General features: G+C 49.4%; 3 protein-coding genes across 3 annotated transcripts in view; 2 read left to right on the top strand and 1 right to left on the bottom strand.

The window, feature by feature from the left end:
- The first annotated feature begins 1,982 nt into the window (after window positions 1–1,982).
- LOC120906843 (tektin-1) lies at window positions 1,983–3,551 on the top strand. Its single transcript, XM_040318925.1, has 3 exons — window positions 1,983–2,259; window positions 2,330–2,845; window positions 2,927–3,551. Exons 1-3 carry the CDS (start codon window positions 2,114–2,116, stop codon window positions 3,504–3,506), a joined length of 1,242 nt encoding a protein of 413 aa, XP_040174859.1. The 5' UTR covers window positions 1,983–2,113; the 3' UTR covers window positions 3,507–3,551.
- Window positions 3,552–4,191: 640 nt separating this feature from the next.
- Window positions 4,192–10,697, bottom strand: LOC120893739 (E3 ubiquitin-protein ligase Bre1). The gene is made up of 5 exons (XM_040295811.1): window positions 10,507–10,697; window positions 9,659–10,141; window positions 7,492–9,512; window positions 7,146–7,337; window positions 4,192–7,016 (listed from the first exon to the last, which is right to left on the bottom strand). Exons 2-5 carry the CDS (start codon window positions 10,059–10,061, stop codon window positions 6,444–6,446), a joined length of 3,189 nt encoding a protein of 1,062 aa, XP_040151745.1. The 5' UTR covers window positions 10,062–10,141; window positions 10,507–10,697; the 3' UTR covers window positions 4,192–6,443.
- Window positions 10,698–11,624: 927 nt separating this feature from the next.
- LOC120900437 overlaps window positions 11,625–14,301 on the top strand; it is a 43,419-nt gene continuing 40,742 nt past the window's right edge. The window contains exon 1 of the mRNA XM_040307470.1: window positions 11,625–12,384. The gene's annotated coding sequence lies outside the window, so the exon portion shown is untranslated. The remainder of the gene's footprint in view (window positions 12,385–14,301) is intronic.

Genomic DNA, 14,301 nt, shown 5'->3' on the forward strand with positions numbered 1-14,301 from the left:
ATGTGGCACCCGTGGGATGTGGAGGTCGTCGTAAGCGAGGGAAAGCCACATGGAATTAGTTACGTACTGGTTTGCCTCCCCCATTTCTTCTCCAGTAAAGTGTGCTGAAAGTGTTAATTTTGCATTCTTATTATACACGCATGTTGATGCCTACTACCTACTGCTAAAGCTCTAACGCGAATGATGCTTATAACATGAATCAGCTATGAAAGCCTATTTAAGCATACTAAAGCAAACCTTTGATAATCCTTAACCCGTATAATCGATATAGTTTACTCCTTTTTGTATGTATACTACCGCATATACCGTATATACTAGCTCAATTTACGCGCGGGCGCGCGCGTCTTTGTGTGTATTAGCCTTCCCCCTTTTTCGATTCGGTTTAAGCTGTAGAAATATCATTTAAGTAGCAAAGAAAGTAACAGGAGAGTTATGGGGTTAGCGAATAGTAGGAAGAGAGAGAGAGAAAGAGGTGAACCTGGAAAGCAAGAATTAATAGCAAAATACCTGTAAACAACCATCCTAAATCAGCATGTGAACAAACCCCTCCGGATCTCCTGACCACATTTCAGGACCATTTTCCAGGAGTTCTCATAACTGTGAGCTCATAGCTCACACTTTATTGACTCTTTCATACGTGAAATGAACCTAATGTAATGGGAATTGGACTCTATAGCAATCTTGTTGAACAAATCCAATAGGAATTTCCATGGAGCCCTTCCAAAAAGCGTACAATTTCCACTTTCCAACATATGAAGTTCACTTCCAATAGGAAAAAGTCCAGGAAGTGTCAAGGACAACTATGAGAACAACTGGAAAACCCTGTAACCACTCTGGTACGTAAAAATCAAAGCAATTATAGTTCGCAATTAATTGTGACATTTAACAGCAGCAGCTCACATTTATGTAGCATAAATTTTGCCTTACTTACAAAGTTCCGATTCCGAATGGGGGTTCACAATAAAGAGGAAATTGTGAAGCGGCGTTCGGTAGAAGAGATGGTAGACGGAGCAAAGAAGCTAAAGCGTGTTGCTATGGTGAAAAGCTTTCATTTTTTTTTTAAATTAACATTACATACTTGCTGCTACTAAGACTAAGTTCATTCCGTTTCCATACACAGTGAGTTGGGTGTGGTTTTAGTTTGCTCATGTTCAAACAATCAATAGTAAAAACAATTGTTTACATCACTTCTCAGTGTTCACAAATCATGTAAAGGTAAAAAAAGAGGATGTGGGTAACAAACGAACGAAAAGAAACGAGAAACCTTAATACCTAGTATTTTTACATACATTGCTTCTCTCAGGCAGATGGAAAAGGTCGTGTTAAAGGAAACAATCATAACTTGTTTTTTTTTAGGAATGTGCTTCAATTTTTTGAGTGTTTTTTTATGTTTTAAAATAAATTTTCTACATTTTTTGTCTTCTTAAAATAAAGAATAACAAGGAACGGTTAGCAAATGGTAACAGTAAAGAGCAAAGTAGGCGGGCGAGAAGCATTTAGAAATGTAATGTAAACTAATGTCGAAGCTGTAGCTGTTTCTTTCAACTCTAGCAAATGCAAATGGTAAGAAGACAAAACACAAAATCAACAAGACAAATCGTGTTTAAAGAGGAAAGAATTGGAACGGATTTAGATAATGCAAAAAAGAGAAGGAAAGGAAAACAGTAGAGCAAAACGCTGTGTCCAACCGAGAAAAGGGCCGGGTAGTAGTGACCGATGGAGCAAAGCAATGGACGGATGGATGGATGAAACACAACAAGCCTCAAACGATGGTAACGATGTGTGTGGTATTTGATTTGGGAAAATATACGTTGAAAAACAATGGCATAGAACGAATTGTTGTGTAGTTAGTGTGTGGTTTTTGGAATAATTTGTTTCGATTATTTGAAAAAAGTGTGTTTGTTTGTATGCGCACGCACCCACCGCACGGTAAATGTACTGGTTGTTTCCAGCTTCGTTCTCTTAGTAGGCCAGTAAACAGCGCTACCTTAGCAACCGGCCCCGTTTGGTGGCCCAAAACGCTCAGTAGGCTGGTTATTCCCTTTCGAGCAACAAATCGTTTAACAAGCAGTGTAAAGTGTGCACCTGGCTGCCGCAGCAAATCTCCTTCAAAATGTCCGAAAAGTATCTTCGCCAGCAAAATCTGGTGCTGCTTCCGCCGGAGCAACCGAAGTACACGCCGCGCGACTGGAATGCGAACAATCGGCGTCAGAATCTGTTCTCGCTCGAGCAGCAAGCACTGGCGGACCGTGTGATAAGGTGAGAGTGCCTCTTCAGCCCAATTTTTATTTGCATTAACAACACGCTCCTCGTTCATCTCTTCTTGCAGCGAAAGTGATCGAATTATCGACGAGACGAAGCACACGACGGAGGAGAGCAAAAGTGAGGTCGACTTTCGGCTTCGCGAGCGCATCGAGGATATCCAGTTCCGGCGCGACGAGCTGCAGCAGCAGAAGAAGGACGCCCACATCGAGGAGGAAGCGCTGAAGGTGTACAAGCGGCGCACGATCGATGCAATCAACACGCTGCGGGAAATTGCGGTGCCCCTGTGCCAGAAGTGTATTGCGCTGCGGGAAAAGCGCACGGGCTCGGACCTGGTGAACGATGCGGTCGATCGCGAGCTGCGGAAGGAGCTGGACGTGACGGAGGGTGGGATCGCTTTGCTGGAGAAGGTGCTGGAGGAGACGGTGGAGCAGATCCGGCGGCTGCGGGCGACCATCTATCTGATCGACCGCGATCTGGCGGACAAGGACCGGTCGATTAAGATCGATGCGAAGAATCTGGAGCTGCGCCCGAACCAGATGGAGATGAAGATCTACGCCGGCCGGGTGCCGTTGGATCCTTAGTAAGGGGGGGGGGGGGGGGAGGGGCATCTTTGACTTCTTCCTTCACGGCGTACTAAACGTTCTTTTTTCCCCTTTGCCAGCAACTCCACGGACGAGGAATGGATCATGGTAACCAACCGGAACATTGAGGCAACGGCCAAGGAGATCAGTTCCGCCCAACCGCTGCGCTCGTACGTCGACCAGCTGCTGCGCCAGGTGGCCGAGGACATTCGCACACAGGTCGAGCGCACCAACGCCGCGTTCCGGGAGCGTGTGGCCGAAATGCGCTACACCAAAACGAAGCTCGAGAACGTGCACAAGGAAACGGTACGCCAGGTGAACGAGCTGACGCGCACCGTTACCCGGCTGGAGCGTGAGATTGCCGAGAAGGAGGGCTACGTAGCGCTGGCCCAAACACGCCTAGCGAACCGTTCCCAGCGCCCCGGCATTGAGCTATGCCGGGACAATGTGTACGAAGGGTTGAAAAAGGAGCTGGCCGCACTGCGCGGCACGATCGCCAAGCTGGACGGTAGTTTGGTCCGGTCGAAGGCGACCCTGCGCTATCTGCTCAACACGCAGGTGATGCAGGAGGAGGAAATCAACCTCAAGACGGAATCGCTACGCATCGACGAGGTGGACTGCATTACCATGCGCGAAAGTTTCAAATTTCAATCGTTTTAAATCAACCCAACGAGAAATAAATTAAAACCCCTGCGCGGCTCCAAAGATTCGTTTTTTTTGGGGGGGGGAAATCGCTACAAGTTTAACGCTAGATAATAATGATTTGCTTTTATTATTTTTGTTGGTTTTTGTTTGTGTGTGAGTGTGTTTGTCGCGTTGTTTTGTTACCTTCTTTTGCTGCTTTGTTTTTTTCTTACTTTCTTTGAGTTTTTCCTCGCTTTTTCTTGTTTGTTTTAGATTATAGTATCACTATCTTCTTCCTTCTAGCGCGTGTGTGTTTTCTTGTGTGAGTGTGTACTGTTTTGCTTCTTACGTGTCCTTACGATCCTTCTTCTTTTTTCTTCTTCTTTAACATGCAATACAAGTTAGGAGTTGGTTGGTTGGTGGAATTGTTGTTGTTCTTTTTTTGTATTTTGAAATTGCTATTAGTTTCGGTTTTACTTGTTGGTTCTGCTCGGTTGGATTAACCTCTCGCGGAGGCGGCACTGCACTGCTCTGCTGCTACTAACTAACGAATCGTGCGCCAACGATACAGCAAGTCCCGCGGTCTAACTCTATGCTCTTCTCTGCTGGTTGGCTGCAAATGTTTTGTTTTGCTGCAGTGTGTGTCAGTGTGTAAGTGTGTTTTACAGTATGTCCACATTAATTTAGGTTTCTTTTTTGTTTGCTTTAATTTAGATTTTACATTTTCTTACGTTCTCTCTTCTCGTCCCTTTGTGGTTCTCTCTCTCTCGCTCTTCCGACGAGGGCAGGGGTCCAGAGCAGTTGAACTGCTGTGTGCTGAGTGAGTGTCGACCCCCCCTAAAAATGCTCCGACAGCGGTGATTACTGTGAATGCATCGTGTGAGTGTTACCGGCGAAAACAGGGAAACATAGAAACCCGTGTGTGTGTCGCCTAGCAACGCATACCGAGCCCGTCCGTCCGTCCCGGGTGTGCTCTGTCTCATATCGCTCTCCCCACTCTCTCTCTCTCCCATTGTTACAATGGATTGTGTCCCTCCGCCACATGCCTTTGGGGCAAGCCGAGCAAGCAGCATGTTGATTAGTATTAAAACGGTTAGAAAAACGCGCTACTAAAACAGAAATCATTTGCATCAAGCACAGTAAAGGGGGAGCAAAATGTCTGCTAGTGCTGGTTAGCAAACAGTTGCCCACCTTCACTAACCTTCAATGGACCGGCTGAAGAAGAAGAGGTAACCGTTTGCACAGGCTACAACAACGGAGATGCGGTTTTTATAAAAGTGGAGCATTCTTTTTCTACCCTTAGCTTTCCACTCCCGGGTGCGCGATCGAAGCCGGATCGAATCCGACGACCACGACGACACGGGAGGAGGTGAGTGTTAGAGGCGTTCTAAAATTGTCCTATACCATATACCACCCCCCTCTCTCTCTCTCCTCGTTTGCGTGAAGACAGATGAGCTTCGATTCGAATTTCGGTAGTTTTGCGTGTTTTGTTTTTACTTGTTTACTTGTCCTCTGAATTAATATATATACTATATATAATCTGCCTTCACACACACGCGCACACCTACTACTTGCTAATTTCTATTTTGGAAATTTACATACTAGATTAAAGGAGGAAGGGTTTTTTTTTGTTAATATGATGATGCTTCGTCTTCCTCTTTCTAAGCCTTATCACCTACAACTTTCAAAAAAAAAACAATCGCTCGAGCACTATTGCATCTTTTCCCCCCTCACAGGTTCGAGCTTGTTGTGCACACTGCTCACAGGGGATTTTAGGGCGCTTTCGCTTACTCCGAACTCCGGAACACGATGCATTCACAGTCTCTTCTTCCTCTCCGGGAAATACCGGAATGCCGTACACACACACGCACACGCACGCACACCCACTCGTGGAGGTAGAGAGCCATCGTTTTGTTTTTTCCCGCGCGCTCTTCTGTCCGCAGAAACTGTGCCCTTGCCTAGCTTGGTGGCCTGAATGAGGTTAATGATTCGCCGCACGAATCCGTGAACGAAGCGTGTATCCGCGGCGCACAGGGGCTGTACAGGGCGGGTTGCGGTTGGCGGAAGGGATAGGGGAAGGACAGATAAAACAACAGTTCCTTACTTGGGGCACGTCTTTCTACAGGGAGGGGACAGACACTAAAAACTGGGAGAGCTTTTTGTGTTTAAAGATTGGCTTATTAGTTTACTCTGCAGTGTTTTGGGGAGAGGCTTTACGAGTGAAACAGTTTCGTAAAAGAAATCGTATAAAACCTAGTTTAGGAAAATCTATCTAACATTCCCGGGTTAGGGGCGCCCCCTTCAATGCAATCCATCTACAGGAGCGGCATATGAAAAAGAGACTAGCAAATTGCTTCGAAAATTGCCCTATCTTTCCCCCTACTCGGCCGGTGCTCTGATGATGCGACCTCGATTGCCGTTTCTCGTGTTTTTGTTTTTTTTGCTAACAAAATACGTTGTGAAATAGATTCGATTGTTCCGGCCTGTCGGGAGCGGACTACATTCTATGCTTGAGGCTACTAAACATGCGCGTAATAGCGCAATAATAACAGTGTGACAACGGTCCGTTTAGGTTACTTCTCTTTTCGCGCCCCCGGGAACCGATTCAAACTGTACAACATTACTTTACATTACAACGGATGGAGTTAATGTCTGTGACCGGTCCCGGACACTTCGCGCAAGTCAGGCAAGTAAAGGATTCCAACTTCAGGGCAAAGGTAAGGACTAGGCAGAAACGGCCGTGAACCGCGAGCCGAGATTGTGTTTTGCGGGGAAAAGACAGGAAGGAGAAGAGAACCAGTCGCACCAGTAGTAGCGAGTGTGTGTGCTGTCGCAACCACCGGAAAACGCACCACCCTGTACGTGCCCACTCACACACATACACATACACACAGATACACACACAGAGGCGGGGCGTGGGGAGAGACACACACACACACGGCGGCCGAACACCGGTCGGGCCCTTGCAGCGCCTTACGTCGACAGATAGAGCCGGTGGTAGTCGTTCGCCCCGAACGCGCAGTTGCACTTCGGGCACTTTCGCTGGCGCGTCTCGTACCGCGTCCGCAGACAGTCGTAGCAAAACACGTGGAAACACTTGGACAGTACCGCGTCCTTCCGTTTCACCTTGCAGGACGGGCAGGTGAGCGTTTCCTTGTACTCGCGGATCTCCTCCAGCATCACCTCGTCGATCGTCGTGCCGGACATCTCGATCTTCTTCATCCGGTCCGCCTTGCGCCGGAACTGGGCGAGCTCCTCCTGCAGCCGCTTCGTCTTGTACGCTTCCGCCTCGAGCGAGCTCGTCTTTTCCGCCACCACCTGCTGGGCCTCCTTCATCTGGGCGTGGTACTTTTCGAGGTGCAGCTTCAGATCGGCCGCCGACTGGGCCGACTCGATCGCTTTGCGCTTGTGCATCTCCATCGCCTGCTGGCGGGCGACCAGCTCCTTCTCGATCGTCGTCACCGTGTTCTGCAGGATGCGCTCCTTCTCCTCGAGCTTTCGTAACACGACGTGCATCGCCTCGATTTGACTGTCGCGCGTCGTTACCTGAGGGGGAAGTAGGGATGACATTAGTACAGTGGGACCAACACAATTTCGCACACAGCTTGCTGCAAGGGCCATCCCGTGTGACAGCTGAAACAAAACGCAGTAGGCCAACGAAACCGTTCGGCTTACCTGATCTTCCAGCAGTTGCTTTTCCTCCCTGAGCAGCTTGTGCATCTGATTGGCCTTGATTCGATCGGACATGAGCTTAAAGTTTGCATCGTCCTTCTCGCGCAACTGCTGTATCAGTCTTGAGTTTTGCTCCTGCATGTCCTCGAACGCTTGTCCCGTCACTTCCATCTCGTTTAGGAGAGCCTCTTCTTCCTGTGAAGTGAAAGAGAAACCTGGTTAGAATGCTGCATACTTGCCTACCGAAGGATAGGTTGGTGAGAATGCTTAGCAAGGGTGGAACTAAACCAAATTGGCCGGGATATAAAAAAAGGGAGCATAAATGGGTCAAAAGTGTTGGTTTCCGTACAAATGGTCGATAGCCGCTGCTCCAGCTACTGTCCGGTGGCTGCTTCTGGTTCTGGACCTGCTTCTGCAGCTCGTACTTCTGCTCCTCCAGCTGCTTGATCTTCCGGAGCGCCTCCTCGTCCGCCAGCTTCTTCCGGTCCTCCCGTTTGCTCTCCTGCAGCTTCTTCATCTGACACTTGAGGTCCTCGATTTCGGCGCACTTCTTCTTCTCGGACGCCATCAGCTGTACCTTGTCCCGCTGCTCCTTCGGCACGCCCTTGTACATGTCCAGCAGTAGCTTCATCTCTTTCTGATCGTTTAAAGCTTTCTTCAGCTGGTTGCGCAGATCGCGCACCAGGTCCGACTCGGCACACTTCACGCCCCGATGGTGGTCCGTCGGCCCGTTCGCCTTCCCGTCCATGCTGCCGACGCCGCCGCCGGACGATCCTTCCCGCTTCACCACCATCACGACCGTCCCGTCCGGGCCGATCATCTCCTCCCGCTTGATGCCGTTCGCGTCCATCTCGCCCTCCTCGCCCGAGTCCGACCTCGTTAGCGAGCCGGTGCTGGTGGCGCCGTGCCCGCCGCACGAGTTGAGCGCTCCGTTCGGGTCCTCCTCCTTGATCGCACCACACTGGCCGTCCCGGTCGTGCAGCATGCCGCCCGACTCTTCTTTCACGGACATACCGCCACCGCCTCCACCACCACCACCACCGCCCGCATCCCGCATCGAGTGGCAGTTTTCCATCTTGATCGATTCGGCGTGCTGCTGCTGTTGCTGTTGCTGTTGCTGCTGCTGTTGCTGCTGGTGCTGCTGCTGGGCCTCCTGCAGCGCCGTCACCTTGCCCGTCTGCTCCTCCAGATCCTTCCGCAGCTTCGTGTTGTCCGCGGACACGTCTTTGTACTTTTTCTTATACCGCTGCACCTCGCCCTTCAGCTGGCCGTTGTGGTTCTGCAGCGAGAGGATGAGATGCCGCATCTCGTGATTGATCGGCGCCGTCTGCTCGTTCGCCGCCATGTTCTGCTCGAACTCGATCCGCAGCATCTCGTACTCCTTCCGGATCTGCGACATCACGTCCTCCATCTGGATCATGTCGCTGCGGACGCGCTTCTGCGCGATCAGCTCCTCGCTCTCCATCATCTCGATCTGGCGCAGGTGCTGGTTTTTGCTCGACTGCAGCTGGTTCCGGCTCTCGTCCAGCAGCGTCTTGATCTGCATCGACTCGTTGTACAGCACGGAGAACTGCGACTGCAAGCACTTGTACTCGGTCGTCTCGACGATCACCGACTCGGGCAGCTGCCGGATGTCCATTTTCAGCTTCTCCACCTCCTTCAGCGCCTCCCGGTGCTGCAGGTGCAGCTTGTCCAGCTCCTGCAACCGGTTGTTCGATAGTTCCTTGTACTCCTCCAGCTCCTTCTGCAGATCCTCCAGGTGCTGGGCGGCCACGCTCGTCATCGAGCCGGAGCCGCGCGATCCGCCGCCCGCTGACGACGCGTGCCGGCCGGATTCGGTCCCGCTGCCGCCGCCGCTGAGCGGATCGCCGCCGTGCAGCTGATGGTACGCTTTCAGCTTTTCGATCGCCTCGGCGAGATGGTTCTCGAGCTTGTCGTTCCGACACCGCACCTTCTCCAGCTCGTACTGCAGGTCGTCGATCTGGTTGCGCAGCTCGGCCGCCTCCGTCTCCTTGCCGTTCAGCATGTCCTGGTACTCGCTCAGCTTGAGCGATATCGTGTGGAACTTTTCGTGCAGCAGCGTGTTCTGCGTCTGCAGGTTGCGGTTCTCCGCCATCACGTCGATGTACGTTTGGCGCAGGGACTCGTCTAGATCGGGCGGCGCCAGGGCCGGCGATTTGCCGTCCTCCGATTCGCCCTTCAGCGCCAGCATCAGCTTCTCGTTGCGCTGCATTAGCCGGTCGAACACTTGGACGATTTTGGCCACGGCCCGCTTTGACACCTGCACCCGGTTCGCCAGCTTGTCGTCCAGCTCTTCCTTGTCCCAGGTCGATAGCTGCATCAGGAAGGAGGTTGTCACTTCGTTTTCATCTAAAGGGGATGATGGGTGCAGAGGTAAACAGAGAGAGGGAGAAGAAGCAAACAAAAAGAGAGGAATTAGTGGTGAGCTCCTTCGATTTGCCAAACAGCAACGAAAGAATCCCTCCCGCCCGCCGTTCACTGTCATCTCAGCCTACTTTTGTTTTCCGATTCGTCCGCCGTTTCCGCGTCGAAGCGCTGCAGCAGCACGCGTATGTCTTCGTTCAGCTGGTTCCAGTACCGGTTGACCACGTTCAGCACGGCGTCGTCCTGCGTTTGGCGCTTCTCCAGCTGCTCGATCCGGGTGCGCAGCTCCGACTCGCATCGTATCCGCTGCTCGATGCGCTGGGCCAGCTTTTTGTTTTGGAACTTCAGCACCTTGATGTCCAGCTCCTCCAGCGTCGAGATCGGTCCGATAAGGTGTGGCTCGAAGTGTACCTTCTTGATCGGTGGTTGCAAACCGCCGCCGCCGCTGCCCGTGCCCGCAGCGCCACCACCTGTACCGCTGGCACCGCCACCACCTCCGCCGCCGGCCGCCTCCTCTGCCGAACGCTTCGACATCGTTGCCCGGGGGGATGATGCTCCTCCGTATCCAGCTGACCGGAAACAGTGGGTAAACCTAGCAAACCGTACCGTGCGACCTGTCAACCCCAGGGTGCAGCCAATTTTGGGGCAGGGGTGTGCGGAATTGGCACAAGTTCCAAGTGGCAGAGACCCCGGTCGGAAGGCAACGGGAGAAGAGAAAACGGAAGTGGATTTAGTTAGAAAAATGGCCTTTTTCGGTGCTGCCCGCGGGGGCACGATGGTGCCCACCGGCCAGCCGATGGTTTGCGGGCAGCAAATGTGCTTTGCCCATCAATGGTGGCAGGGAAAAAACCATCTAACAGCACATCTAACACCATCCTGTCGCGCTTGGGCTGAGCAGGGATGTGTTTTTTTCTAGCCGAGCCTAGGCGTCAGCTGGGCGGCAAATGGACTATCTCTAGAGCGTTAGCTACACACTTACCTTAGCGGAAGCATAAATCAAGCACGTATTACTCTTTCTTTCAACAATTAAGTTAAGAAAAATGGAAAACGGATCACATCAACAAAGCCAAGCCAGCCAGTCCCGATTGAATAATAATAGCAATAATCAATGTTTAATCAGGGCAGGTTGGTACAGCTCCTCGTTTTCCTACCCACACACGCACACAACGCATGCGACAGGCGTCCGTGACAGCCACCGACAGCCACATCTAGCTGTCAAAGTGTGCTGCAAAGGAGGGGGCAACTGAACGAAGGTTTCGAAGATGGAAAAGTTTCAACGCGCTGAAGTGAATTGGGAAATATTTTAGAGTAAAACTGATAGTTTTTAATTTTAGATGATAAAAAAGAAAGCAAAAACTGACCGTTTGTAAAAATAATACTTTTTTACTAATCGTAGATTAAATACAAATCGAATGCTGAAAATCTTGGCCAAAACGGTGAATTGTTTCGTAAAAGAAAATGTGTTCACTTATTATGTTTTCAAGCAAACGCTCGTGAAACATTTCACAGATGCGTAAATATGAAAACGGAATGTGGAAGACGTTTACCAAACCTGAGAATTACGACAATATAATGAAATTCTTATCACAAGACTGTCTCATAAAGGAATTGTGGAAGCTTCTGGTGTTCATTTCGTTCTGAAAATTTCATCATATTTTAAAAAAGAAATCTATTCGCCACCGGTTTTTATTTTGACGCTAATTCGTGACAGAGCCAGCAGCAAGTGTGACTGTTTCCGTCTCTTTCTTTTGTGCTGTTCCTTCTCACTTTCTACTATGGAACGTTGGAATGGACAAATGTCTCCAAAGCATGTAAAAATGAAACCAAACTATTTGGTGGAACATTCATTATTATTGAACATCAAATGAGAGTTTGTTAGTTATTTTGACTAGACCAAACGTTAAAACTCGGATAACTCCTGCATTTGTGTCTGCTCATATCAGTATTATGAATTCTTCTTGTAGGAAATAAACCACAAATCCGGATTCATATTTACTCACCCTTGCGTTTGCCGTGCCCATTGTGCCAAGCCCGATGCACTTTTGGCACTCGCGCGTGACGACTCGCTGCATCCTTCAACACACACTCACACACAACTTCGTAGCCTTTCAAAGCGAACGGTGGTGCGTGCGCGTCGTCCGCGCGTCGTTGTTTCGTTTTCTCATTTTTCGTTACATCCACCCACACCCACACACACACGCGCTGGTCCAAACTTTTAGTGAAAATTATCAAACAAAATCAAACAGCAAGTCGTTGCGGGTGATACTAGAAGCGGCTAGAAATTGCCCTCCCTGTCGTGGTCGGAAAGCGACCTTTCGCAGTGGAAATGCGGCATGTGTGGTGCTGAGTGAGTGAGTGTGAGTGTGTTTTTTTGTTGTTTGGTGTGGAGCTAAATTTGTTTTGATAGTGTGATATGATTTTGGAGTGTATGGGTGCGTGTGTGCGGGAACCAGCGCTCTACTCGTAGCGAGCTAAACGTGCTTCCAAGTTGGGAAATTGGCCGACGCCTCGGTACCGTGGCAAAAGAGCCTTGGAAATCGGTGGAAAAAAGGTTTGGAAATCGCGTGCGTGTGTCGGTGGCGCGTACACACAGCTGGCCTTTGCGGGGTGGCTGAAGGTTTAGTTTTTGCTGGTTTGTTGCTTTTCTGTGTGTTCGATTCGGTGTGATGCAAAACTAGGCATAAGCACAAGGAGAGGATTGCATGAAGAAAAGCTTCTACGAGCGGCAACCACAGAAGGATACACAGAGCGAAAAGGATAACGTTGCGTGCGTGGTGGTGCAGCTGTGAGAGTTCAAGGTCTTGCAGATTTCGAAACGGTTCCTGTTCGTTCCTGTTCCGGGCCACAGTCGTACAAGGTAAGTCTGTAGTGGTTGTAGTGGTGATGGTCGTCGTCGTCCTGTCTTGTCTTCAGATGGAACCGTTCGCTTTGGCTGTGGCTCCCTTTGTCGTTACCATAGCTACAATACAAAGACGAAGGAAAGGAAGGAAAGTAGGAACAAAAATGAAGACAAAAGAAGGATCTGCCACTGTGTGCGTGTGTGTGCTGTGTGTGCGTTGGGCGAGTTTTCCTTTGCCGAAAAGGGAGTTTTCGCTCCCTCTCCCTTGTGCAAAGCAAACTCGCACAAATTGGAAAGATATTCTCCCTCTGGCCATACTCGCCTGTCGGCCAGCTGTGAAATCCTTGTTCAAATAAGGCCGGTTTGGGAGGGGTCCGAAGCAGCGCGACGCAAGCAAGGACGAAGTTCCCTTTGAAGGACGTTTGAGCAACTGTGCAAGGCCTACGCAGAGAGTGTGTGAGCGAAAGAGAGCATTTATTCCAACTCCATGGTGGATACGAACATTTTTAAATAACTTTTATTAAAAAGTTTAATTTATAAAGTATTTTAAACAAAGAGGAATGATTTACTTTACCTTTCACTCTCTGTCTCCCTCTCGTGGGCTAACAAGTGAAATGTCCTAACAAATGTTTGATTGTCGTTAGCAACGCGAAAATGGGCTTCATGTGTTGAGTGAGAGTCTTCTTTCTGCTGCTCATTTTCCTTCACTTTCGAGAATGTCATTTCCATTTCATGTCGTTTGGTACCTTTTACAAAAAAAAACCTGCCCTTCACGCTATAACATAGGTGGGTGTCTCCCTTGCTGGGTCGATAATTGTCCAAGACATCGGACGTTGAGCTAAGGGGGAGTGGAGGACAGCCGGGAGCTAGTTAGCTACTGTTCTTGCTGTGTCACCGTCGTTAGCTCCAAACTTTGATAGCAAGCAATTAAAGCGTGGAATTAATGGGACATGTGCAAAAAACAAAAAGCGACGAAATGGAATATTCCTTTCCAAGAAGAAAGTGTGTGTATTGTATTGCATAACATTGTGTTCTAAACGAAGTTCTGAGCTTGGAAGAAGTTGCATAATATTTAGTGAAATTACGTAGCTATTGAAGAATCATCTTCTTCCTGTTCACATAACCGGTTATATGACGTAAATTATTCGTTAGAAAAGTTTTCTAAGCAACCTTTGCTTGGCTTGCTGCAGATGGAAATCGAACCACGGTCGACAACAACAGGAGTTGGGCACGTTCACCACTAGACCATTGGACTCCACTGGGAATGGAACTATTATTTCCAATTAATATCGGATCATTGAATACTCAGAACTTGTTAGTTGTACAGTTACAACAATTCTTAGTGTTTGACCTTTAAAAAGAAAGGAAGTAAACGTAATTTCATTATATTCAAAGCTAAAAATAATTCTTTTTCACCTTGGAATTTTGTCACACGAAACAAATCTCTTTCCATGTATGTATTTCCGGTTCTCGGGTTTCGTTTTTTGCTTCTCTCTGCTCCAAAATGACAGCTTAATCGCAGTGCTACGGATTTGCAGTGTCCCCGCGTTTGTAGCAGTAGGCTACCCGACCGTATTAGGGTGGGAAATGGGGCCACAGCAACATACAACAAAAAAAACCCATTCACGGATGCGCGCCCGGCCTTAGTCGCGCTTAATGGAATCGGAGCGGATTAAAGCGTTTGTTCGGCGGGGTTGTGCCTCTGACCAATCGATAACCACGCCGCAGGCAGAAGCTGTGTGCAATGGAACGAAGGCACAAACACTACAAAAACACACCTTAAAAATCAAACGGTTTCATCTTTCCTCTGTCCGGAACCGACCGTTACAAGCGCCGGTAATAGAGGGGCGGGAGGGGTTTGCACGTCTCCGGATTAGGCGCCCGGAAGCGAGCAGCAGCAGCAGCTACAAGCACACAACCAGCTGGCAGGCGTCC

This window comes from Anopheles arabiensis, chromosome 2 (assembly GCF_016920715.1).
Source record: "Anopheles arabiensis isolate DONGOLA chromosome 2, AaraD3, whole genome shotgun sequence".
Classification (NCBI taxonomy): Eukaryota; Metazoa; Arthropoda; class Insecta; order Diptera; family Culicidae; genus Anopheles; species Anopheles arabiensis.

Coding starts and splice junctions, on each gene's coding strand:
- LOC120906843 (XM_040318925.1), top strand. CDS start 2,114: ATGTCCGAAAAGTATCTTCGCCAGCAAAATCTGGTGCTGCTTCCGCCG. Junction 2,260..2,329: donor CTGGCGGACCGTGTGATAAG/GTGAGAGTGCCT, acceptor CTCTTCTTGCAG/CGAAAGTGATCGAATTATCG. Junction 2,846..2,926: donor CGGGTGCCGTTGGATCCTTA/GTAAGGGGGGGG, acceptor CCCCTTTGCCAG/CAACTCCACGGACGAGGAAT.
- LOC120893739 (XM_040295811.1), bottom strand. CDS start 10,061: ATGTCGAAGCGTTCGGCAGAGGAGGCGGCCGGCGGCGGAGGTGGTGGC. Junction 7,338..7,491: donor GCAGCGGCTATCGACCATTT/GTACGGAAACCA, acceptor TTCACTTCACAG/GAAGAAGAGGCTCTCCTAAA. Junction 7,017..7,145: donor AGCAACTGCTGGAAGATCAG/GTAAGCCGAACG, acceptor CTTCCCCCTCAG/GTAACGACGCGCGACAGTCA.